General features: G+C 36.7%; 1 protein-coding gene across 5 annotated transcripts in view; it reads right to left on the bottom strand.

Moving 5' to 3' along the window:
• MND1 (meiotic nuclear divisions 1) overlaps positions 1-25,885 on the bottom strand; it is a 63,447-nt gene that overhangs the window by 5,195 nt on the left and 32,367 nt on the right. For 3 of the 5 annotated variants that reach the window (XM_077846432.1, XM_077846431.1, XM_077846430.1), the window contains exons 5-7: positions 13,151-13,225; positions 10,968-11,082; positions 868-912 (exon numbers count right to left, since the gene is read on the bottom strand). In XM_077846432.1, coding sequence (XP_077702558.1) covers positions 868-912; positions 10,968-11,082; positions 13,151-13,225 — 235 coding nt within the window. The remainder of the gene's footprint in view (positions 1-867; positions 913-10,967; positions 11,083-13,150; positions 13,226-25,885) is intronic. The other 2 variants (XM_077846433.1, XM_077846434.1) reach the window with 1 other exon arrangement.

The following is a 25,885-nucleotide window of genomic DNA, read 5'->3' as shown; positions in this document are numbered from 1 at the left end:
ATATATATAACATATATACATATATAACATATATATTTTTAAAGATTTTATTCATGAAAGACACAGAGAGGGGGGCGGTGGGCAGAGACACAGGCAGAGGGAGAAGCAGGCTCCATGCAGGGAGCCTGACATGGGACTCGATCCCGGGTCTCCAGAATCACACCCTGGGCTTAAGGTGGTGCTGAACCGCTGAGCCACCTGGGCTGCCCTCTAGTTGTATTTATTCCCTGTGGTAATCTCTCATTTTATAATATTGAAATACTGAATTACTGAACAGTAAATACCTTCTATTCTATACACATTTTAAGGAACTTTTTAGGTAAAAGGATAGCAAAACCTTAACTAATAATCACATAAAAATCTTTAGTTGCAACTATTACGGATGTTTTCAAGACAGGTTGGTTTTCTGAGGCATAAATTGTTTTAATGCCATGCTCTTTTCATAACATTTTTATGTCGGAAGGAGCAAGTTATAACTTCAAATGGAAATATGATTCCTAACAGCTGTTTCTGCTCTGCTAAAAATATCTTCCTTCCTGGGTACCTGGGTGGCTCAGTCTGTTAAATGTCTACCTTTAGAGCTCAGGTCATGATCCCAGAGTCATGGGATCGAGCCCCAAATTGGGCTCCACACTCAGTGCAGAGTCTGGTCAAGATTCTCTCTCTTCCTCTCCCTCTGCCCCTCTCCTCGATTACATCCTCTCTCTAAAAATAAACACATTCTTTAAAAAAAAAAAAAAAACCTTAATACATACATTTCTGGAAATGTCTTTTCTTGAACAAAACTAGGCACAACAGCTTCTGCATCTCGTATCATAGTGTAGAAAAAGCTTAACTATAGCTTATCAGTACCATTGTAATACATACCAGTCCATCTGTTAGCAGCTTCTTTGGCCACTTTATTTGCTTGACCTGAAAAAAAGTATATATGCATATATAATCATCTTCCTCTATTTATAGCTTCATTTAGATGAACCAAAGGTCAGAAAAATAAAGATCTATGTAAAAAGCTCAAATAGTGACATGTTGCATCCCACAAACCTGCTCAACTCCCCAAAGAAATTTTAGTTTCTATTATATTAGTCATGAATAGTCAATGTAAACAATTTCCTTCTCTTAAATGTCCATTATTAGGTTCCTTTAAAGATAACATAAGGTTCCTTTATTTATTTTTTTACTTAATTTTATTTTTTTATTGGAGTTCAATTTGCCAACATATAGCATAATACCCAGTGCTCATCCGCCAAGTGCCCCCCTCAGTGCCCATCACCCAGTCACCCCAACACCCCTCCCACCTCCCTTTCCCTTGCTCATTTCCCAGAGTTAGGTGTCTCTCAGGTTTTGTCACCCTCACTGATATTTTCACTCCTTTCCATTTGTTCTCTTTCACTCATTTTTATATTCCCCCAAATAAATGAGACCATATGTTTGTCCTTCTCTGATTGACTTATTTCACTCAGCATAATACATAAAGTTCCTTTAAAGACAATAACATCACATAAGTGAGATGTGTTATTCAAATAATTTATAACATCAAGTATAAAATAATTTAATGATAAGAATTTCAGAGTACATATATTAGATTACAATAAACCTGACCTTAAAAATTTATATATCTTGCTATTAAATATATGTGTCTGTCAACTTAAACTACACAGCACAAAACAGTGCCATGATCAACTGAGCATAAATATTATTATGATGTCATTTATTTATTGAAAGATAATTTATATACTATAGAATTCATGATATTAAAGTGCAGAATTCAGTAGGTTTTAGAACAGGATTGGAAAACCATCACCACTACCTAATTAGAGGACATTTTCATCACCCAAAAGAAAATCCCATACCCATGAGCAGTCACTCCACATTCTCTTTCCCCTCAGCCCCTGGAGACCACTAATCTACTTCCCATCTCAATGAATTTCCCTATTCTGGATGTTTCGTTTAAATGCAATGATATGGGACGCCCAGGTGGCTCAGCAGTTTAGCTCCTGCCTTTGGCCCAGGGCATAATCCTGGAGTCCTAGGATGGAGTCCCACATGGAGTTCCCTGCATGGAGCCTGCTTCTCACTCTGCCTGTGTCTCTGCCTCTCTCTCTTGGTCTCTCTCATGAATAAAATCTTAAAAAAAAAATTGCAACGATACACAATGTGTCTAGCTTCTTCCACTTAGCATCATGTTTTCAAGGCTCATCCATGTTGTTGCATGTATCAATACTTCATTCCCTTTTATTGTCAAATAATATCCACATTTTGTTTAGTCATTCATTAGTTAATGGACATTTGGGTTGTTTATTGCTAATATGAATAATTTTTGGGTGAACATGTTTTCAATTCTCTTGGATATACATCTAGGAGCTCAAATGATAACTCTACATATAGCATTTTGGGGAACAGATAAATTGTCTTACAAAGTGGTTATATCATTTTAACAGTACCACCAGCAAACTAAGAGTTCCAATTTCTCCACATCCTCACTAAAAATTATTTTCCATTCTTTTTATTATAACCATCCTATACCCTGTTGAAATAGTATCTCATTTTGGCTTTGACTTGCATTTCTTTAATAACTAATGATGTTGAGCATCTTCTCCTATGCTTCTTGACCATTTGTGTATTTTCCTTGGAAAAATTAACACTTTGCCCATGTTTAAATCGGGTTAAAAATTGTTCAGTTGTAATTTTTAAAAATATATTCATTTTGGATGTTGGACATTTGTCAAGATATATATAGGATTTGCAAATATTTTCTCCTACTCTGGATTTTCTTCTCACTTTCTTAGTAAGGTGCCTTGATACACAAAAGTTGTTAATTCTGACAAAGTCAAATTGATCTGTTTTCTTTGGTTGTTTGAGCTTTTGGTTTTCTACGTAAGGAACTGCTACCTAACCCAGGGATACAGAGATAGACGCTGGTTTCATACTTTCTTACATTTAGGTTTTTGATCTGTTTGAGTTAGTTTTTGTATATGGTTTGAGATGGGAGTCCAGGATGATTCATTTGCACGTGGATAACCAGTTATGCCCAGCACCATTAGTTGAAAACACAATCCTTTCCTAATCGAATGGTCTTGGCACCTATGTTGAAAATCAATTGGGTTTCCTTCTGGACTCTCAATTCTATTCCATTAACCTGCATGTCTATACCTTTTTGTTTTTTTTTTAAAGTAATCTCTACACCCAACGTATGGCTTGAACTCACAACCCCGAGATCATGAGTCACATGCTCTTCTGACTGAGCCAGCCAGATGCCCCTGCAGGTCTATTCTTAGGCTAGCCCCCACACTGTCTTGATTATTGCAGCTTTTTAGGAAGTTTTGAAATTGGGAAATTTGAGTCTTCCAACTTTGCTGTTACTTTTTCAAGATTTTTTTTTTAAAAGATTTATTTGAGAGAGTGAGAGAGTGAGAGCACACATGCCACATGTGGTGGGGGAGGGGCAGAAGGAGATGTAGAGGGAACCTTAAGCAGACTTGGAGCTGAGGGCAGAGCCCAATGTGGGCTCGATCCTGTGACCCTGCGATCAGATCACAACCTGAGCTGATACCAAGAGTTGGTCACTTAACTGACTGTATCACCAAGGCACCCTCCTCTTTCAAGATTCTTTTGGCTATTCTGGGTCCCTTGCATTTTCATATGAGTTTTAGGATCAATTTACCAATTTCTACCAAAAAGTGTTTAGAATTTTGACAGGTTTTACACTGAATCTGTAAATCAATTTGAGGAGTATTTCTGTCTTAACATTTAAGTCTTTCTATAAACACAGAATGTCTTTATTTGTACAGGTCATTAGTTTCAATGTTTTGTAGTTTTCAGTACAAGTATAGCACTTTCTTGACTAATTTTATTCCTAAGTATTCCATTCATTTGTAAATGAATTTAAGTTTCATTTTCAGATTGTTCAGTGTTAGTATGTAAGGTGCATGTGATTTTTGTATACTACAATGTGCTGACCTCACTTATTATTAAACATGGATGCCTTTTATTTCTTTTTTTTGCCCAATTGCCCTAGCTTGAACTTCTAGTACAATGCTGAATAGAACTGATGAGAGAGGTCATCCTTGGGGAAAGCATATAACATTTCACCATTCAATGTGATGTCAGTTATAGATTTATTATAGATGCCCTTTTATTGAATTGAGGAAATTCACTTCTATTCTTAGTTTGTTGAGTGTTTGAAAGGGTGCTGGATTTTGTCAAATATTTTTTGTCTAATGAGCAATCATGCTGTCATTGTCACAAATTACATTTTACATATTGTGTGCCCAACAAAATAGCTTATCATTACTGCTTTATGCAGCTGTATTTTAAAGCAAATAGGAGACCATCAGGAGATACAAACAAAAATACATATACACTTTTATATTTATCTATGAAGTAACCTTTATCAGTGTGCTTTATTTCTTTTTTTAAAAATTATTTATTTATTCACGAGAGAGACAGAGAGAGGAAGAGACACAGGCAGAGGGAGAAGCAGGCTCCATGCAAGGAGCCCAATGTGGGACATGATCCCAGAACCCCAGGATCACATCCTGAGCGGAAAGCAGACACTCAACCGCTGAGCCACCCAGGCACCCCAGTGTGCTTTATTTCCTGTTACTATCTAGCGTCCTTTCATTTCAGTGAGAAAGACTTCCATATATATTTTTTCTTGGCGGGGGGGGCAGGTCTGCTAGTGACAAACTCTTTCAGTTGTTGTTTACTCTGTTCTTCATTTTTGAGGAAAATATTTCTGGATATAGAATTCTTAGTAGACAGTTACTGCCCATATTCATTTTGTTTTTGTTTTTTGTTTTCTTTTTTTTTTCCATATTCATTTTGAATATGTCACCCCAATGCCTTTGGTCTCTATGGCTTCTAATAAGAAACAAGTTGTTAATGTGATTGAAGAGTCCTTGTATGTGATGAGTAACCTTCTTCTTGTTGCTTTCAATATTCTCTTTATTTTTTGACAAGTTGATTATGATAAATCTATATGTGGATCTTTTTAAGGGCATCCTAAATTGGAGCTTAAGTTTTTTGATGTATAGATTGCTTTTCATCAAATTTGAGGTTTCAGCTCTTATTTTTTGGAATATTCTTTCAGCCCCATTCTCTCCCCTCTCCTTCTGGGACTTCCTATATGTATATGTTGGCATTCTTGATGCTGTGCCACAGGTCTCTTGAAACTCCACTGGTATTCATTTTTTTTTCTTTTTGTTCCACAGATTGAATTATCTCAATTGAACTATCTCCGAGTTACTAATTCTTTCTTTTGCTGCTGAAATCAGCTATTAATCTCCTGATTAATAATCTAATTGAATTTTAGGATTAATAATCTCCTGATTAATAATCTCCTAATTGAATTTTCATTTCAATTATTATGGTTTTCAACTCCAGCATTTCATTTCATTCCTTTTTAATAATTTCTGTATCTTTGCTGATATTCTCTACTTGGTGAGATTTCACTCTCAGCCTTTTCTTTAGACATGTTTTTCTTTAGCTCTTTTAACATATTTTAAAGAGCTGAAAGTCTGTGTCTAGGAAGTCCACCATCATGCACTGTACATGAACTATACTTTCTTTGTACGTCTCCCAATTTTTTTGTTGGAAGTTGGACATTTTAAATAATATAATGTGGCAACTCTGGGAATCAGATACTTCCCATTCCCAAGGTTGTTATTTTTAGTACTTGTTGTTATTGTTTGTTTAGTGATTTCTCTGAATTAATTCTATAAAGTCTGTACTCTGTCATGTGTGGCCACTGAAGTCTCTAGTTCACTTGCCAGGCAGCTAATAATTGAACACAGATTTCCTGAAACACCTGGACTAAAACTCCAAGTCTTTGCTGAGAGGCTGAGTGTGTTGCGGCAGGTTTCAACTAGGCAATTTACTACCCTGCCGTGGCCTTCACTTCCTGCATGCAGAGTGCCAAGGTCTGCTAGAGGTGAGAGATTAGGAACTTCCCAAGATTTTCCTGAGAAGGTGCACAGCCCTTCTGTGCAAGCATATGGCTTCCTAGATTTCCAAAACCATGCTGCTTTCCAAGACACCTAAGAACATCTCTTTCAGCCTCTCCTTTTAAAGCTCTTTGATTACGCTCACCTGTTATTCATCACCTAAAATAGCTGTGAAGTTAAAACTCTTGCCTGTAATTGTTTTTAGACAAATGAGCATACCACAAGCCAGATCAAATAAGGACAATATTTCCTATTCAGAAAACCACTAAAGATGTCAAATAGTAACAACTAGGGTGAAAAGAGGGTCTTAAAGAGTTTCAGCTCCATTTTACTCCTTCTGATATCAGGAATTCAGGGCTGTTATTTTTCAAGGTTACTGCTGAGCTAGAGAGAGAGTAGGGGATGAGAATAGGACAAGTTAAAACATCACAATAATAAGCAAGCTTATTATTCTTGCTAAGAGTCAGCCATTTTTCTTGAATAGGCAAATCATTGGTTAGTTTCTAGGATTCTGGAAAAGTTGTGACAATTTCTGCCAGCTTTCATGAAACGTAACTTTTCAGAGGTCCTAATTCCATCATTTTCACTGTCATCCTGGCATTTCTAAGAAAATTTCTTAAGTACTCCTATGATTTATTTTTAAACATTTTTGTAGGAATTTAATTTTTACTACAACTTGTTTTATCTGTTCTCACTTAAATAAAGGTCAGAGTAGAATTAAATGTATTTATTTATTTAAATTAAATTAGAATTACATTTTATTTTTTATACATTATTGTTTCTACTTCTTCTAAGATATTTGCAACCAATCTTGCTAATACTTATTGAATGCAGGTATCAATAATTCAACTAGCATGATGAAATATATTTCTTCCAAGAATTATTAAGAAATAAGTAAAAGAGGGCAGCCTGGGTGGCTCAGCAGTTTAGGGTTGCCTTCAGCCCAAGGCATGATCCTGGAGACCCGGGATCGAGTCTTGCATCGGGCTCCCTGCATGGAACCTGCTTCTCCCTCTGCCTGTGTCTCTGCCTCTCTCTATCTCTCTGTGTCTCTCATGAATAAATAAATAAAATCTTAAAAAAAAAAAAGAAAGAAGTACAAGATTATACACAGCCATATCTAACATGAACATAAAAATTACAGCTATTATCAGCAGAAAAACTGTTTCAAAATAAAACATGACAGACTTAGAGATTAGCCTGATCGTTGTAACATGGGTGCTATAATCACACTATTAAGAACCAAATCTTATTAAAATCAACTTGTGAAACTCATAATCCTTTAATCCAGCATAATATGTTCTGCACTAACATGATAGCCAAACTCCTATGAAACCCTCATTATCAAAAAGCACGTTTTAAAAACAATCATCTTTTTGGGGAAGGGAAATAATCCTATTTGGGGGGACAGAGGTTAAAATATTTAAAAAAATTATCTAGATTTAGTAATAAGGAGATCAATGCCATTTGCTATTTAAATGTTTAAATTTGATGAATCTGTGGGTTTATAGCTTACATCAAATTTGAAAAAAAAAGCAGCCTTTACTTCTTCTGAATTTATTTCTTCAGATATTTTTCAGGCTCGGACACACGTGCACACACAGGCGTGTACCACACACACACACACACACACACACATACACACCCTCCACTCCACTCAACAGTCCCTCATTTTGGGACTTTGATTACACATATATTAGGTCACTTGAATTTGTCCTGCATATCATGGATGCTATTTTCATTAAAAAATTTTTCTTTTTCCTTTCTAGTTTCATTTTGGATCGTTTCTACTGCTATGTCTTCAAATACACTAATCCTTTCTCCTGCAAAGTTTAATCTATTAATCCAATCCAGTGTATTTTTCATTTCAGACATTGTAGTGTTCAACTCCAAGTTTGACACGAACCTTTTTTATATCTTTCATGTTTCTACTTAACTTTTAAACACACACATCTTTTAAAAATTTATTCATCTATTTTATTTTTTTTTAATTTTTTTAAATTTTTATTTATTTATGATAGTCTCACAGAGAGAGAGAGAGAGAGGCAGAGACATAGGCAGAGGGAGAAGCAGGCTCCATACACTGGGAGCCCGACGTGGGATTCGATCCCGGGTCTCCAGGATCGCGCCCTGGGCCAAAGGCAGGCGCTAAACCGCTGTGCCACCCAGGGTTCCCTATTCATCTATTTTAAAGAGAGAGAGAGCGCGCACATGCATGCACATGCATGCACAGGTGGAGTAAGAGGAGTAAGGAGCAGAGGGAGAAAATCCCCAGACTCCCCACTAAGCATAGAGCCTAGATTCAGGGCTCCATCTCACTACCCAGGAAATCATGACCTGAGCCTAAGAGTTGGATGCCCCACTGACTGAGCCACCAAGTTACCCCTATACGATACATGTATAATAGCTTTTAAGGTCATAATCTTCCAATTCTACTATCTGTGTTAGTTCTATGTCAGTTTTTTTTTTTTTCTATGTCAGTTTTGATTGAATGATTTTTCTTTTCATTAAGGATATTTTCCTACTTCTTTACATGTCTGGTAATCTTTCACTATGTGCTAGACACTATGAATTTTATTTTGTTGGGTGCTAGGTATATTTGTATTCCTATAAATACTCTTTAGCTTTTTTTCTGGGATGCGTTTAAGTTACAATAGTTTGATGTTTTCAAGATTTGCTGTTACGGTTTTTTAGAAGGGGAGAACAAAGCTCAGTCTAGGGCTAATTAGTACTTGCTACTGAGGCAAAATGTTCTTGAGAATTATATAAACCAATGCCTTGTGAATTATAAATTTTTCTAATCTGCCTGGTGAGTGAGAATAGGCATTATTCTTGGTCCTGTGTGAATGCCAGGTATTGTGCCTTCTAATTTGCTGAAATCATTCTTTCCCCAGCTTTGGGTAATTATTTCATGCATTCACCAAATACTTGAGGGGAGCCCTCTATGGATACCTAGGGTTCTCTGTGTAATTTCTCCTCTCTAGTATAAGGTCCTGTGAACTCTAGCCACCTTGGTCCCCTGATTCTCAGTTTCGTCTGTAGGGGCTCTGCCTAGGTACTCCTCATTGTGCCACAGCCTGGGAACTCAATAAAATAAGCTGACACAATTTTGGGACTTACTTTATCTGTTTCCTTTCTCTAAGAATCATTGTTGTTTACTGTCTGATATGTAACTTAAAACCTATTTCATATATTTTATCTGTGTTGTTTTTCAGATGGGAGGATAAATCCAATCTGTCACTACTTGCCTGGAAGTGGAAATACCACATTTGAATAAAATTTTGTTAGCTGTTCTGAATTTTTAAAGCAGAGGAATTGGACATTTCTCTATAAAGGTATGAACTAGAGTTGTCTAAAAAGATTTTTTTCTTTTGATTATAGTTTGATAGCTTTCCATAAAAAAAATCCTACTATACTACCTTCATATCTAAAATATATTTATGGGGGAGATCCCTGGGTGGCTCAGCAGTTTGGTGCCTGCCTTCGGCCCAGGGCGTGACCCCAGGGTCCTGGGATCGGGTCCCACACTGGGCTCCCTGCATGGAGCCTGCTTCTCCCTTTGGCTGTATCTCTGCCTCTCTCTCTCTCTCTCTCTGTGTCTCTCATGAATAAGTAAATAAAATATTTTAAAAAACAAACAAATAAATAAAATATATATTTATGGCAACGCCTGGGTGGCTCAGCAGTTGCGCGTTTGCCTTCGGCTCAGGGCATGATTCTGGAGACCCAGGATCAAGTCCCACATCGGGCTCCCTGCATGGAGCCTGCTTCTCCTTCTGTCTATGTCTCTGCCTCTCTCTCTCTCTCTCTCTCATGAATAAATAAATAAAATCTTAAAATATATATATATTTATGGAATAATGGGATTTTCCCCACATAACTGCTATCTATTAAATGTGTTGTAATTTCTAGCATTAATGTATTTTATAAAAATAGAAATTTTTTTAATTAAAAAGAATTTTTAAAGATTTTATTTATTTATTCATGAGAGACAGAAAGTGAAGGCAGAGGGAGAAGTAGGCTCCTTTCAGGGAGCCTGATATAGGACTCAATCCCAGAACTCCAGGATCATACCCTGAGCCAAAGGCAGATGCTCAACCTCTGAGCCACCCAAGCGTCCCTAAAAAAATGTTTTAAAAGACTATTTATTTGAGAGAGAGAGTATACAAGTGGAGGAGGGGAGAGAGGGAGAGGGAGAAGCAGAATCCCTGCTGAGTGGGGAGCCCAACGCAGGGCTTGATCCCAAAGATCCTGAGATCATGACTTGAGCCGAAGGCAGACCCTTAACTAAGCCATGCAGGTGCCCCACAAAATAGGTAACATTTTAATGGGGTGAAATAAAAGCTTTTTTGATGTTATCTTTCCTAGAAGACAATAGTGGATTTTGTTCTTGAGTCAATGTACTTGGGGGCAAGTTAACTTCTTCTCTGACTCCTTAGTTTCCTAAGCTAATATTATATATCTTTATCTTCTTGTCTACTTTCCTTCCTCTTAAAATAGTTATAATTTCAAAGTGTGAGCCTGCTTGAGATTCTCTTTGCTCCTCCTCTTGCTTTCTTTAAAAAAACATTTTTTTTTAAACAAAAATTTTTTTTTTAATTTTTTTAATTTTTATTCATTTATGGTAGTCACAGAGAGAGAGAGAGAGAGAGAGAGGCAGAGACACAGGCAGAGGGAGAAGCAGGCTCCATGCACCGGGAGCCCGACGTGGGATTCAATCCCGGGTCTCCAGGATCGCGCCCTGGGCCAAAGGCAGGCGCTAAACCGCTGCGCCACCCAGGGATCCCCTAAACAAAATTTTTTAAACAGGGTGGGAAGACACACCTGAGTGGCTCAGTCATTTGGGCATCCAGCTCTTGGTTTGGGCTCAGGCCATGATCTCAGGGTTGTGAGATCAAGCCTTGAATCAGGCTCTGAGACAGGAATGGAGCCTACTTGAGATTCTCTCTCAGCTCCTCTCATTTCTCTCTGTCTCTCTCTGAAGTTAAAAAATTTAAAAATCTTCAAGGTGTTATAGAAACTTACGTATTTCTTCCACAACTTGTGGGTCACATTCTTTATATTTTTCTACTTCTGCCTTTAGCTGTTCCCTTTGGTCTCGAAGTGAAGACAGCTCTTTCGCTAGCATGGTTCGCTCTTCCTGCATTCAAAATAGTTTTATGTATATAATTAAGACAAGCAAAATACCATATGTTGTAAGGTTATACATTTTATAAACATTTTCTTATTTCTCAAAACTAATGTGCACTAGATTTTGGACAATATTACATATACCCCATACCTATATTCACAGTGTAAGAACAAACTCAATTCTCATTTTTCTCTGAAACTGCAAGCATCTTTCATATATTTTGGCTAGCTGAATGGGAATTAATATGAGAATGGACCTCTCATAAATAGATGAAAGGTGACTGATTATGTATGAACTTAAAGATGACTATGTCATCATATGTTAGGAAAAGATACTGCCTCTTGGGTAGTTTCATAAGACGGTGTCTATATATAAGCAATATTCTATGGCAATATTATCATTACACAATTTTCCTTAAAAGTTTAAAACAATTTTTCAACCTTTAAGAATGATTAAGCTTTAAAAATATTTGAAGATATCAGGGATGCCTGGGTGGCTCAGCAGTTGAGCGTCTGCCTTTGGCTCAAGCGTGATCCTGGAGTCCCAGGATTGAGTTCCGCATCGGGCTCCCTGCATGGAGCCTACTTCTCCCTGTGCCTGTGTCTCTGCCTCTTTCTCTCTGTGTCTCTCATGAATAAATAAAATCTTTATTTTTTAATTTTTAAAAAAAGATTTTATTATTTATTTATTCATGAGTGACAGAGAGAGGCAGAGAAATAGGCAGAGGGAGAAGGAGGCTCCATGCAGGGAGCCTGACGTGGGACTCAATCCTGGGACTCTAGGACCCACACTGGGCCGAAGGCAGGTACTAAACCGCTGAGCCATCCAGCGATCCCATAAATAAAATCTTTAAAAAAATATTTGAAGATATCAGAAATAACAAATTACTGCTTATGGCCTCCTATCACATTTATTTATTCATTCATTCATTCATTCATTCATTCATTTATTTATGATCTATTTATTTATTTATTTTTAAAGATCTCAGAGGAGCATCCTAGGAGATGCTCGTAAGAGCATCCACTAGGATTTTTCCCAGGTGCAATAAATCCAAGTGGACTGGCTAACACTCAGCAGACAACTTTTGGGCATGGATATGTCATCATTATTTGAAGATGGATCTACAATTTATTGCCAATGTTTAAAGGGAAAAAAAAAAGGATCAAATAAAGAAATGGTAATTGCTACTGTCAAAGAAATACAACAGCTTCAGGTTATTCCAAGAACTTACCTTCCCTTAAATATTCTTCATAAACTATCATTCTCCAATTCCTATCTGTGACTGCTGACTATTCACATAAACGAAAGTATGTGAAATAATTTTGAAAAGCCATAGTAAGACTCTGGTATTTTCTTTTCTACAATGTGACTTTTTTTTGAGTCTTTTTCATAATCAAGTAGTACAAATAGAGGCCTAGATGGAAAGCTTAGTGGCGCACGTTGATCTTCAATACTTTTTCAAGTTATAAATCAATACTTGAGATGATGATGAAACTAGAAAGTAAAGGGATTTTTAAAAACCCCTAACATAATACTTCAGAGAACATTATACTTTCTAAAATAAAATAATGTCAATATTCATTTAAATAATTTAGAAATATTACAAAGCCCCAAGGATAACATATGATAGTTTTCAATTTGTTCTGTGCCAAAACTTAAAAAACATGACTCTGAAAATTTTACATAAACATTTATAAGGGGCTTAATTGTGGCATGTCCTCTTTTGAGTGCTTTGCAAATATTAGCTACTTTAATCCACACAATAACCTAATGAGGTAGATTTTATCCCCTATTTTACAGCCAGGAAACTGAGAACCGAAAATTTAGGACACTTTCAAACCCAGCTGTCTGGCTCCATGGTTTATCCTTCTATGCTATGCTGCCATGTACAATATAATACAAGAATAAAACATAAACCTCAGTTTACAATTAGTGAATCCTACCATGTCCAATGTTCATGTCCTTTGCTGTATTCACTTCTCTTCTGGTAGAAATGGTATGCTCCTCACAGGAAGCTCAAAGTTCTTACTCTTCTATTTAGAATTGATATTATTAAAGAATCTACAGACAAACTTACCGTTTCATGTCGGCCAATTTTAGCTTTCTCAATGCTTTTCTGTAGATTTGTGTGCTTTTGATTTCCCTCAGATAACTGAAAAATTAAGACAAATAAAATGGCTTCCTAAGATAAACTTGCTTAACATGAAGTTTATGAGCTAAGACATCAATATGAGATTTGTTTTTAGCACAAGTCAGTGTAACAAACATGTCAAAGACTACAATGGGAACTAACTTTTCTAATTTGAAGAAAACCAAGTACTATGAATCACTAGGGCAGAATGAAAAAAAAGTTCAGAAATATTTCCTCTCATCCAATCAGAAAAGTAAATAATATGCTTTCAATTTTTTCTGCAGTCTTTATTTATCAGGTCCCCCAATTCCATGACAAGTAACTTGAGGTATATTATTTAGTTGAAAATTAAATTTGAAAATTAAAAAAATGTTTTATATAAATTCTTTCTTCAAATTTTTTTTTTCTTTCTTCAAATTTTATTTCACTTCTGCCTAAAGTCTTTTGAAAAGAGACTAGACTGTTTCTTATGGACTTGTAGTATTATGGCCTATTTCACTAACACAGAAGCAAAAATGAATACAATCACTTATTATTCTCAAATCAGGTACGTTATGAGGGATTATGTATTTGGTATATTACTTTCTTCAAGAACAAAAAGTCTATTAGCCTCTCGCTGATTTTATACATGTTTTACATACCTTGAAAGTGATCAGGTCAAGTATTATCCTAAGCTTAGAAAGCAGTAAGTTGTATGTGGAAATGGATCAAATAATACCAGCATGAAGAGACCATAAATATATCCACTACCATGTGACTGAGCCCACGCAAAAACAAAAACAAAACTGGTTAATTTTAAAACACTGCTTCCTCTTTTCAATTTTATTAATCTCACCTGGGCCCATGACTAAATAAATAATCACAGGACATTCAATATTAAATTCTCCATCACATCTTTTGCTAGTTAGAAATTTCAGACTCGTGGGGCACCTGGATGGCTCAGTTGGTTAAGCATCTGCCTTTGGCTCAGGTCATGATCCTGGGGTTCTGGGATCAAGCCCTGAGTTGTGGAGTCTGCTTCTCCCTCTCCCTTTGCCCCTCTCCTTACTCATGTTCCCCTCCCCCCCTCAAATAAATAAGTAAAATCTTAAAAAAAAAATTCAGACTCATAAGATTAAGAGTATTCTTAAAATGTATTTTACTCCTCCCTCACTGTAGAAATAATGATTTCTTTAAGCTGATTATAAGAAGCTGACCCTTTACAATATGACCTAGTTATATGTAGAAGGTAAATAATACTTGTTATGTGTCATAGATTAAAAATCAGAAACGGTTATCTTAAAAGTTAGTAGCTTTATCCTGGCTTTATGAAATGTTCCATTTCTCAATATGCATAATGGAAACGTTTTCAGCTTTCCTTTAATGATTCTCTAGTCATTGATTTTAAGCCATAGCATGAACAAGATCCATCTGTGATGCAAAGAAGACACCACCACCAAACCAGTTATAACTCTTCTGAGAGTAATTATCTTCCTAAGTTAAAACAACAACAACAAAAACCTGCTATACATTTAGGAGCCAAAATAAACTTTAAAGTCCTAAATTTAACAAGGAAATCTGGTTCTTTAAAACAAGGGTTCCCATTTATAAAATAATACCATGTTTAAAAAATTAATATTCCACCCTGCAGGACTCAACTGAAATAATTAATAAATGGATGTGACATTTAAACTCAGGAATAGAGAATCTTCCAGTTAAAAAAATACATATACCTATTACCATAAAAAATTTCCATTAAAAATAACCAGATAGGTAGATGTTATCCAAACAGTTAGTAATTATACAAAAATAAGCCAATAATTAATGGATATATAGCTCAACTATATTAATGAAGTATCTTCCAGGTACTGTATGTCTGCTTATAATTATTTATAACTTAAAAGCATTTGAAAGAGAGCTAATTCAGGAATTCCTTTACTCTGAAAATGGTATCTGCTTTAGATGTGATTTCATGATTTGTCATTTTAAGTATGCTGGTAATGGAGGAAGGCACAACTTAAATGATGTGATCAAATAAGAAGCTTCTGCTAACTATCCTAAGTACTGAAGCAACTTAGTTCAGCTCCAGAGTGAAGGATTCTTGGTGATCTGTTCTTAAAATTTCAACTATCAGAAACAATGAAACCAACTCTTGTAAGGCAGCTCTTGTCAACAGCTTTTCATCTACACATCTCTTAGAAGCAATATTGCTATAGTTCTTAACACCTACCCTGGAATTAAATCAAACCTAGGCTTTCAACTGATAAAGAGCTGAGATTTTTAGCCACTGTATAGATATTATTTAAACCAGTTCTCAAACTTTAGCATAGATGAGAATCATCTAAAGGGCTTATTATAACACAGGTAGCTGGCTACACCTCATAACTTTTGAATAGTAGGTTTGGAGTAGAACCTAATAATATGCATTTTTAACATGTTCCCAGCTGATGGGTAATGCTGACGCTTCTGGTTTGGGGACACCACACTTTTGAGAACTACTGATCTTAACAAAAACCTCTTTTGTTACAATAACAAACTCAACTAAAAAACACAAGATAATAATATATGGGAGAATATTATCTAGTTCATCTGCAAAAAATTACTGCTAAATATTGTAGCCTGAACTGGAAACAAAATAAATTAATTCTGTCACTAAAAGAAATATGAAAGTCGCATTTACAAAACTAGAAAAATGAGTGATACTCTATATTCACCATAAAATTCCTTTGAAGAACACTCTATATACATTTCCATAAATAAAACAAGAACCAACTATATACTATACCAAATCCATTTCCAACTTTCACTAAATAATCTTTTAAAACCCAGTGATTCTGGAAAAAAAAAAAAAAAACCAACAGCAACAACAATAAAAACTACCTATAATTAGTAAGAGGATTTCATCCTTAGATTTGAGGTTCTGACACAATGCCTCTCTTTAATGCATTCCAGACCACCTATACAGACACTTTGGATTGAGAAACATAATGCCAATGTTTTCTAAAGGGCTAATTCACTGCCTGGAGGAACTGCCTATTCATAAGAGGAACAGAAAGACTGATTCAAGCTGGCTGCACTGGAATTCTGATTTGCTGCTCTTAAGAAATAAAAAAAAAAAATGTCAAAGCATCGGGGAAGGAATATAGAGGTTTTCATAGGTGGGAAAGAATGTCAAGGAACAGAGAATGCAGAAGAGAGGTAACAGCAAAAGAAATCAAGAGGAGTCTACTGCTTTATCACATTCACAGACAGTATGTTACAGAAAAATAGGTTCTATGTCTCTTGTTTCTCCTTAAAAAAAAGAGCAGTATCATTTAACATTTTATACATTTAAGAAGTCTTGTTAGAGTATCTACAACTTTAAAATTCACTTTTTAAGGTGGTATTTCGTTTAGGCATCAGTCATAAGGAAACTATGAACAGTGTAAAGAATGACATTTATGTATAAAGATGGGAGCCATGTAATTGCCTTGTGTCACAGTTACGTAGCCAAAGGAAATATTTTGGAAGAATCTTTAATGACACTGAAATAAAGAGAGTTTTTAAAAAGCTGGAAACAATGTCAATACATTTGAGAGTTTATGACAGAAAAAAAATGCACAAAATTTTTAAAATGGTTATCTCTGTATCATGGAACATAATTTAAAATTTCCTATATAATAAGCATATGTCACTGTTATTTTAAAAATTCCTTTCCTGGCAGCCCTGGTGGTGCAGCGATTTAGTGCTGCCTGCAGCCCGGGGTGTGATCCTGGAGATGTGGGATCGAGTCCCACGTCGGGCTCCCTGCATGGAGCCTGCTTCTCCCTCTGCCTGTGTCTCTGCCTCTCTCTCTCTCTCTGTCTCTCATGAATGAATAAATAAAATCTTTAAAAAAATTTTTAAATTTATTTAAGAGACAGAATGCACGGGCGGGGGGAGGGACATAGGAACAATGAGAAACCCTGCTGATTGTGGAGCCCAAGGTGGGATCCCAGGACCCCGAGATCATGACCCCTGCCAAAGTCAGGTGTTTAACCAACCAACCGAGCCACCCAGACACCCCCTACTTAATTTTTTTTATTTTTTATTTTAGAGAGAGAGAGCATGTGCACACAAGTTGGGAGGAGGGGCAGAGGGAGAGAGAGAATCTCAGGCAAACTTCTGAGTGCAGACCCCCATGTGGGGCTCAATCCCAGAATCCTGAGATTATGACCTGAGCCGAAATCGAGTAAGATGCTTAACTGACTGAGCCACCCAGGTGCCCCTAATTTTTTAATAGATTTTTTCAGAGCACTTTCAGGTTCACAACAAAAGTGGATAGAAGACACAGTTTCCAAACAACCCCTGCCCCCACATACACAAAGCTCCTCCATTTTTAACCCCTGCTTCAGAGTGATCCCTTGAACCTACACTGACACATCATTATCACCAAACTCCATAGTTCACATTAAGGTTCACTCTTTGTGTTGTACATTCTATGGGTTATGACAAATGCATAATGACATGTATTCATCATTATGGTATCATACAGAGTATTTTTACCACCCTTAACATTTTCTGTGCTTTGCCTATTCATCCCTGCCTCCTGCCAACCTCTGGCAACCAGAGATCCTGTTAATGTCTATATAGTTTTGTCTTTCCAGAATGTCATATAGTTAGATTCACACATTATGTAATCTTTTTAGACCGGCTTCTTTCATTTAGTAGTATGCATCTAGGCTCCTCCATGTCTTTTCATGGCTTGATACCAAATTTCTTTTAATCACTGAATATAATGGTCCATTGTCTGAATGTACCATAGCTTATTTATGCATTTACCTACTGAATGACATCTTGGTTGCTTTCAAATTTAGGCAATTATGAATAAAGCTACTATAAACATTGATGTGCATATAAGTTTTCCACCCATATGGGTTAATCTCAAAGAGTACAATTGCTGGACCATAACAGTATGTTTAGTTTCTTAAGAAGCTGCCAAACTCTCCTCCAAAGTGGCTGTATCATTTTGCACTTCCAAGAGCAATGAATGAGAATTTCTATTGTTCCACATCCTCACTGGCATTTGGTGGTGTGTTCATTCTTTTTCTAGTGTCTACATACTATTTTATTATTCTATTCTTTTATCAATAGCTATTTTGTTAATGTCCCATTTTTCATTAGAGCTAGGTTCCAAAACTCCTGTCATTTGACATAGATCTCCATGCACGTGTGGAAATCTTTCTGTACCATATAGTATAAGCAAAATTGCTGGATCAAGACATAAACATTTAACCTTCCTTTAGCACTTTTTATTGTGGAAAATACACATAAAATTTAAAAATTTTTAAAAGATTTTATTTATCTATTCATGAGAGACACAGAACGAGAGAGGCAGAGACACAGAGGGAGAAGCAGGCTCCATGCAGGGAGCCCGACGTGGGACTCGATCCCGGGTCTTCTGGATCACACCCTGGGCTGAAGGCAGCGCTAAACTGCTGAGCCACTTGGGCTGCCCAAAATTTAAATTTTTTTAAGTGTATAACTCAGTGGGTATAAGTACATTCACAATATTGAGCAACCATCACCATTACCCATGTCCAGAATCTTTCATCACCCCAAACATAAACTTCACATCCATTAAAGAATAACTTCCATTCTCCTCTCCATGCAGCCCCTTGAAACCTCTACTTTACCTTCTGTCTCTATGAATTTGCCTATTCTAAGTACTCCATTTAAGTGGAATCAAACAATGTTTGTTCTTTTGTGCTTGACTTACTTCACTTAGCAAAATGTATTCAAGTTGCATCCGTGTTGTAGCATGTGTCAGATTTCATTACTTCTTTAAAAAAATTTATTTATTTATTCATGAAAGACACACAGAGAGAGGCAGAGATAGGCAAAGGGAGAAGCAGGCTCCTCTCAGGGAGTCTGATGCGGAACTCGATCCTGGAACCCAGGATCATGCCCTGAACCTAAGGCAGACGCTCAACTGCTGAGCTACCCAGGTGTCTCAGAATTTCATTCCTTTTTAAGGCTGAATAAAAAATATATCATTTTATGTGTATATCACATTTTGTTTATCCACTCACCTGTTGATGGACATTTGGGTTGTTTCCATCTTTTAGCTATTGAGAATAATGCTGCTATGGACACTGGGGTAAAAGCTATCTGAGTCCCCTCCTTGTTTTCAATTCTTTTGGCCAAATACTTCACAGAGGTATTCTGGATCATAGGGTAACTTCATGTTTAACTTTCTGAGGAACTACTAGACTGTTTTGCATAACAGCTTCACCATTTTACATTCCTAATAGCAATGCAGACGGGTTCAGTTTCTTCAACATTTGTTATATATAATTTTTTCTTTTATAACATGTGTGAATTAAGTGTTTAACTTTGACTTTAGTCATTTTACCCTTCACTGATAGAATCTAACAGGCTTATTCCCTGCAGGTTTTCCCAAAGTGGTTACTGGTAGTTTAAAAGATTGATAATCTGATGGCTGAATATGACATTCTATTATTGTTTTAATTTGCATGTCTTTGATTACCAAGATTTAGCATCTTATCATATATCTACTGATCATATGTATTTTTTCAATGACTTAATACCCTTTAACCATTATTTTATTGCATGTTTGCCCTTTTCGTAAATATATTTAGGAACTGTATATATGACAGATGGTAATCACTTATTTATATGTGTTTACCTTATAATGTTGTCTTTCAATGTTCAAGTTTTAATTTTTTTAGGCAAATCTATCTTTTGGCTTCTAGATACCGTGTCTTGCATAGAAAAGCCTCTCAAGCTAGTATTGTACAAGTAGTTCCCTTCTATTATTTGTACAGTATTCTTTTGATGTTTTACTTTGTAAAAGGTCTTTGGTTTATTTTGGAAATGATATGAGGTAGGGCTCTAAATTCAGTTCATTTTAATAGATATCCAATTATTCCTATAACTCATTCAATAGTCTGTCCTTTCTCTACTGAATTGATAAAGATGTATGGAATCTTCATCATAAAGTAAACAAGTATACATTAAGCCTGTTTTTGGCTTCTCTTTACTGCTCTACTTATGTTTTTCTATTATTTTACAAGTATAGCAAGTTTTAATTACTATAGCAATATATTTGTTTTGGTATCTAATAGGGAGAATCCTACCTCACTGTTCTTTAATACTTTCTTGATCCTTCTTACAATTTCTCTACCACATGAACTTGAGAATCATGCATAATAATCTAATGTGATTTTGGTTACCACATTAGCTATATCGACATAAATTGACATTTTTATAGTTTTCTCATTCCTGAATATAGTGTTCCATTTTTTAAAGAATTCTTTCATGTCCTTCATTAGAGTTTTATAGTTTCCTTCATGTATATTTTGCCCATTTGTTGTTAGGGTTTAATATTGTTTTGGATGCTCCTGAGGGATAGCCAATGACCTCTAGCCTAAGTCTATCACTGTATGGAATCTCTTTGCCACAGTAGTTGATTTCAAGTGTTACTGAATCAGAATGCAGTCAATCTTTCTTTTAGTGGTTATGGGAAACAACTCTCTCCTGCCCTCTGAATTCTAAACTACAAGACTACAAGAAAACAAACAGCCCAAATCACTGCTGGCAGCCACCTCACAACGGTGAAGAAAGCCAACTTTAGGACATGGGTATCACACAAAAGGCAAAGCCAAGATAAATGCAAAAAAAGAGAGTCATAATCTTGATTAAATGATGCCTGAAGGATGCTCTACTTTTGAAAAAATTTAAATAAGCCATTAAGTCAATTCCAGCTTTATCATTTATGCCAAGTAAATGTAGGTTTTCTGCCATTACCATGTAAACTGTTGAACTATTACAACAGATAAAGCTTAAATTAATAGTCTATTTCATTTACTGCTGAACTAGCAATGAATACTGTGAATTATTTTGGAAGATGTAAGATTTAAAATATTCCTCTATATTGGGTTATAAAAGAATAGGAGTGGGTGGAATAAAGTAATATATGCCAGGAAGGCTCTTCATTCAATAAGCTTTTATGAGGTGCCCACTATACATACATCTGTTAACAGACATTTGGGTTGTTTCCACCTTTCCATGTTTCCACCTTTTAGTTATTGAGAATAATGCTGCTAATCTTTGGGCTTAAATCTTTTCACTAAAATAATACAGCAACAAATTACTCAAGGCATGCAGTGAGCAATGAATGTTGAATATTTTTGAATTAAATTGTTTGTCCTTAGGCAATAAGATGGTGCTCATTAAAAAAATAACACTCTGTGAAACTAGTAAAAATATAGCAAATTAGTACTCCACTTAAGAGAGGGATCACATTCCAGCAATCCAACCTATGCAGCACACTGAAGAACCTGGAAATAAGAAAAGTACACTAGAGATCTTAAATAATGGACACAGGAAATAGGGAGGATCCCATTAAGAAAGCAACACAGAGGGATGTCAGGTGGCTCAGTGGTTGAGGGTCTGCCTTCGGCCCAGGGCGTGATCCTGGAGTCCCGGGAACAGGTCCCACATTGGCTCCCTGCATGGAGCCTGGTTCTCCTTCTGCCTATGTCTCTGCCTCTCTCTGTGTGTCTCTCACGAATAAATAAATAAAATATTAAAAAAAAAAAAAAAAAAAGAAAGCAACACAGAGGGTAAGTGAAGCCACTTAGTAAGTGCATACTTAGAAGCTCAAAGAACTCAAACTCTCATACAATATACCTGCTGAAGATGAGATCACAATAATTAAAATTATAATGTGAAGAAATGAACTATCAGAGTAATGCAAAACAAACAGGAAATAAACATTCTTTCAATTAGAAATATCAAGAATATATATGTTCAATAAGATTAATAAAAGGAGAAATGGAAAACTTAAATTACAAGAAGGAGAAAGCAAGAAGATTTGGAAATGAACTATTTGAAACTGAGCTATTTGACAATGAACTATTTTTGATTTCTAGGAAGTGATAAAAACATTAAAAAGTAGTTAAGAGATATGGAAGATAAAGTCCAACAGAAGCCTTATAGTATAGTGAAAATAGACTTTAGAAGTTGTGACTACAGGGATCCCTGGGTGGCGCAGCGGTTTAGCGCCTGCCTTTGGCCCAGGGTGCGATCCTGGAGACCCAGGATCGAATCCCACGTCGGGCTCCCGGTGCATGGAGCCTGCTTCTCTCTCTGCCTCTCTCTCTCTCTCTCTCTCTCTCTCTGTGACTATCATAAATAAATAAAAATTAAAAAAAAAAAAAGTTGTGACTACAGTCACAATACAATTAAAAGTCATTCGGATATTTTGAAAGTCAAAGATATGCAAAATCCAACTGATGAAGTGAAGTTAGGTACAAAGTTATGGAGGATTAGACTCTTCCAACATGAGAACTGGGTTCTAATATAACAAACTCAGAGATGAGGGCTACGCAGCAGAGGTCACTGTCTACCAATATCTGTTCTTCCTTGTTTAAGAGAACCCCAGTGAATAGTGAAAATAAATAGGAATTGTTATGTCTGTCAGTGCTGGGGGCAAGAATATGTCCTAGATAGGGTATCTCTGTTAAGAAACTCATCTACCTGAGAAGGAAACTCAAAACACACTTTAGGCAAGCCTAAAATTATCTGGAATGACATAATTGTTTCTTCAATAGGTGATTTTTTTTTTTTTTTAATGTCTGTCAGTGCTGAGGGCAAGAATATGTCCTAGATAGGGTATCTCTGTTAAGAAACTCATCCACCTATGGGCAGCCCAGGTGGCTCAGCGGTTTAGTACCGCCTTTAACCCGGGGATGATCCTGGAGACCCAGGATCGAGTCCCATGTCGGGCTCCCTGCATGGAGCCTGCTTCTCCCTCTGCCTGTGTCTCTGCCTCTCTCTCTCTCTCTCTGTGTCTCTCATGAATAAGTAAATAAAAAATCTTTAAAAAAAGAAACTCATCCACCTATGAAGGAAACTCAAAACACACTTTAGGCAAGCCTAAAATTATCTGGAATGACATAATTGTTTCTTCAATAGGTGATTTTTTTTTAATCAAGGGGAGACTTGAATTAAGTATGAAGATGAGATTTGTATTATTAATATTTTTGTATAAATAAATAACCTATACATATTTTATACTGTACTCATGGGGTAAAATGATAAAAACAACTTAATTCTTGCCCCCAACTGCCATTTTAAAAACAGCTCAAAAGGGATCCCTGGGTGGTGCAGCGGTTTGGCGCCTGCCTTTGGCCCAGGGCACAATCCTGGAGACCCGGGATCGAATCCACGTCAGGCTCCCGGTGCATGGGGCCTGCTTCTCCCTCTGCCTGTGTCTCTGCCTCTCTCTCTCTCTCTGTGTGAATAACATAAATAAATGAATAAAAAATAAAAATAAATAAAAACAGCTCAATGAAGTAGTTCTCTGCCACTGGATGAAGAGGTGGGAGTCCATGATTTCCTTGATGACTGTTAATAAATAGAATTATTTTAAGTTGTCAAGTAAACTCTTGATATAGGCCTGGGAGTTGGAACCATACCCTTTGGTCAAGTAAGAACCATACTTTAAATAAAAAAAACCCACCCAAATGGGACACCTGGGTGGCTTGGCTACTGTTGTGGAAGATATAGTAGCTGTAGTAGCTATTATACTGTAGTAGTATATATATCTACATCCAAAAAGGGAAAGCCAAAAAATGGCAGAGAAGCCAGTCATCAATCTGTGGTTAGATTAACCGATCCTGAAGATCCCACCTCCAAACTTCTTATATAAGAACCTCTATTATTTAACCTAATTTGGATCTACTTTTCTGTTATCTGTGGCTGAAGATATCCTGATTCATGTTTTTTTTCCTAAGATTTTATTTATTTATTCATGAGAGACACACAGAGAGAGGCAGAGACATAGGCAGAGGGAGAAGCAGGCTCCACGCAGGGAGCCTGATGTGGGACTCGATCCCAGGACTCCAGGATCACACCCTGAGCCAAAGACAGACACTCAACCGCTGAGCCACCCAGGGATCCCTGGATTCATGTTTATAAAAAACCCATAACGTTAGGCAGCATTTCCCAAAGTGTGTTCCCTCATGAAAATGGATCAAGTATGGGATGCCTGGGTGGCTTAGTCAGTTCAGAGTCTGACTTTGGCTTAGGTCATGATCTCCGAGCCCTGGAATCAAGCCCCATGTGGGGCACCCAGCTTGGTGGGGAGTCTGCTTATCCCTCTCCCTCTGCCCCTCTCCCTGCTCATGCTCTAATAAATAAGTGAATAAATCTTAAAAAAAAAAAAAAGGAAAAGAAAATGGGTCAAGTAAGATTATAATGTATATACCAGCATATTATTAGATCTGAGAACTCAAACTAATTTATCTTTATTAATCCAGGATCCCCCAATACCTTTGATTATAGAACTTTCCTTTTAACTAACACCTTTTATATATCCATTCCACAGAATTACTTTGGGTAATGCTAAGATAATGTCCAGAAAACTATAATTCAGGTAAAATGGTAGTAAAAAAAAAAAAAAAAAAGGAGTTAAAAATTCATGCTTAGTCATTCATACATATGATATTTCTGAGGCTGATTCCTACCCTCCCAAAATGAGATTACTATAATCATGACTACTCAGTGGAAATCCTCTACTGCTATATGTTGTAGATTAGAAAACAAAGAAAAACTATAGGCCAAGGAGGAAGACTCCTAGACCAAGAACACAATAGTTGGGACTGGAACTAGGCAGAGCTGTATTAATTTATGCATTCACTCAACTTTTTTTTTTTTTAATTTATTCAGAGGCAGAGAGAGAGAGAGAGAGAGGCAGGCAGAGAGGCAGAGACACAGGCAGAGGGAGAAGCAGGCTCCATGCAGGGAGCCCGATGTGGGACTCGATCCCGGGTCTCCAGGATCACACCCCAAGCTGCAGGTGGCGCTAAACCACTGCCCCACCAGGGCTGCCCTCAACAACATTTAGTATGTTTCTGTCTCAGTAATTGCATTTCACGCTGGGGAAAAAGCATGATTAAGATATCTCTGCCCTCAAAGAACGTCTACCATGGAAATAAGGCACATAAAGACTTCACTCTATAAAAGAAATATATATAAGATGGGCAAAGCACAAAGAAGTACCAGACTGAGGAGGAGGGGATAAAAACTCAGAAGGAAAGATTCTTGAGGTAGGTCTTAATGGATATATGTCTCTCGTTAATGCGCAGGTTGGAGTCCTGTTAGTTGCACTAGTAAAAAGAGCCAGCCAGGCATGGCGTAAAAACCCAAAGATATAAAATGAGTAGCACTTAGGAAGCTGTAAACAATTCAGTATAACTGGTCTGTAGGGCTAGCAAAGGGTGGTAACAGCAGGTTATTAGGCTGGCTAGTAACAGGAGCTAGATTACAGAGAGCCTTAAAGTCAGGCTGAGGAGTCTGGACTTTATTATTCAGGATTGGGAAACCATCCAAAGGACATTAAAGATAACTACTATAGCAGATGGGAGAAAGTGAAGACTGGAGACAGGGAGACTAGTGAAGAAAATAATTCAAAATTCCGGTCCAAAGATAATGAGAGTCTAAGCCAAAACAGTGGCAGTGGGGCTGGAGACAGAGGGAGAGATTTGAGAGTTATCAGTGTGTAGAATCAACTGAGGTTTAGCATGAGCTGGATATGGAGAAAGGAAGAAAAAAACCCTAGGATAACTACCTGGTTTGGGTGACTAAGTGGCAAGTAGTCCCAGAGTCTAGAATACACAGAAGCATGTTTGGGTAATGAACCGAGCCGTGAACATA

Source organism: Canis aureus, chromosome 13 (assembly GCF_053574225.1).
Source record: "Canis aureus isolate CA01 chromosome 13, VMU_Caureus_v.1.0, whole genome shotgun sequence".
NCBI classification, from domain to species: Eukaryota; Metazoa; Chordata; class Mammalia; order Carnivora; family Canidae; genus Canis; species Canis aureus.
Note: the sequence above shows the minus strand (reverse complement) of the source record. Positions and strands in the feature narration are given on the sequence as shown.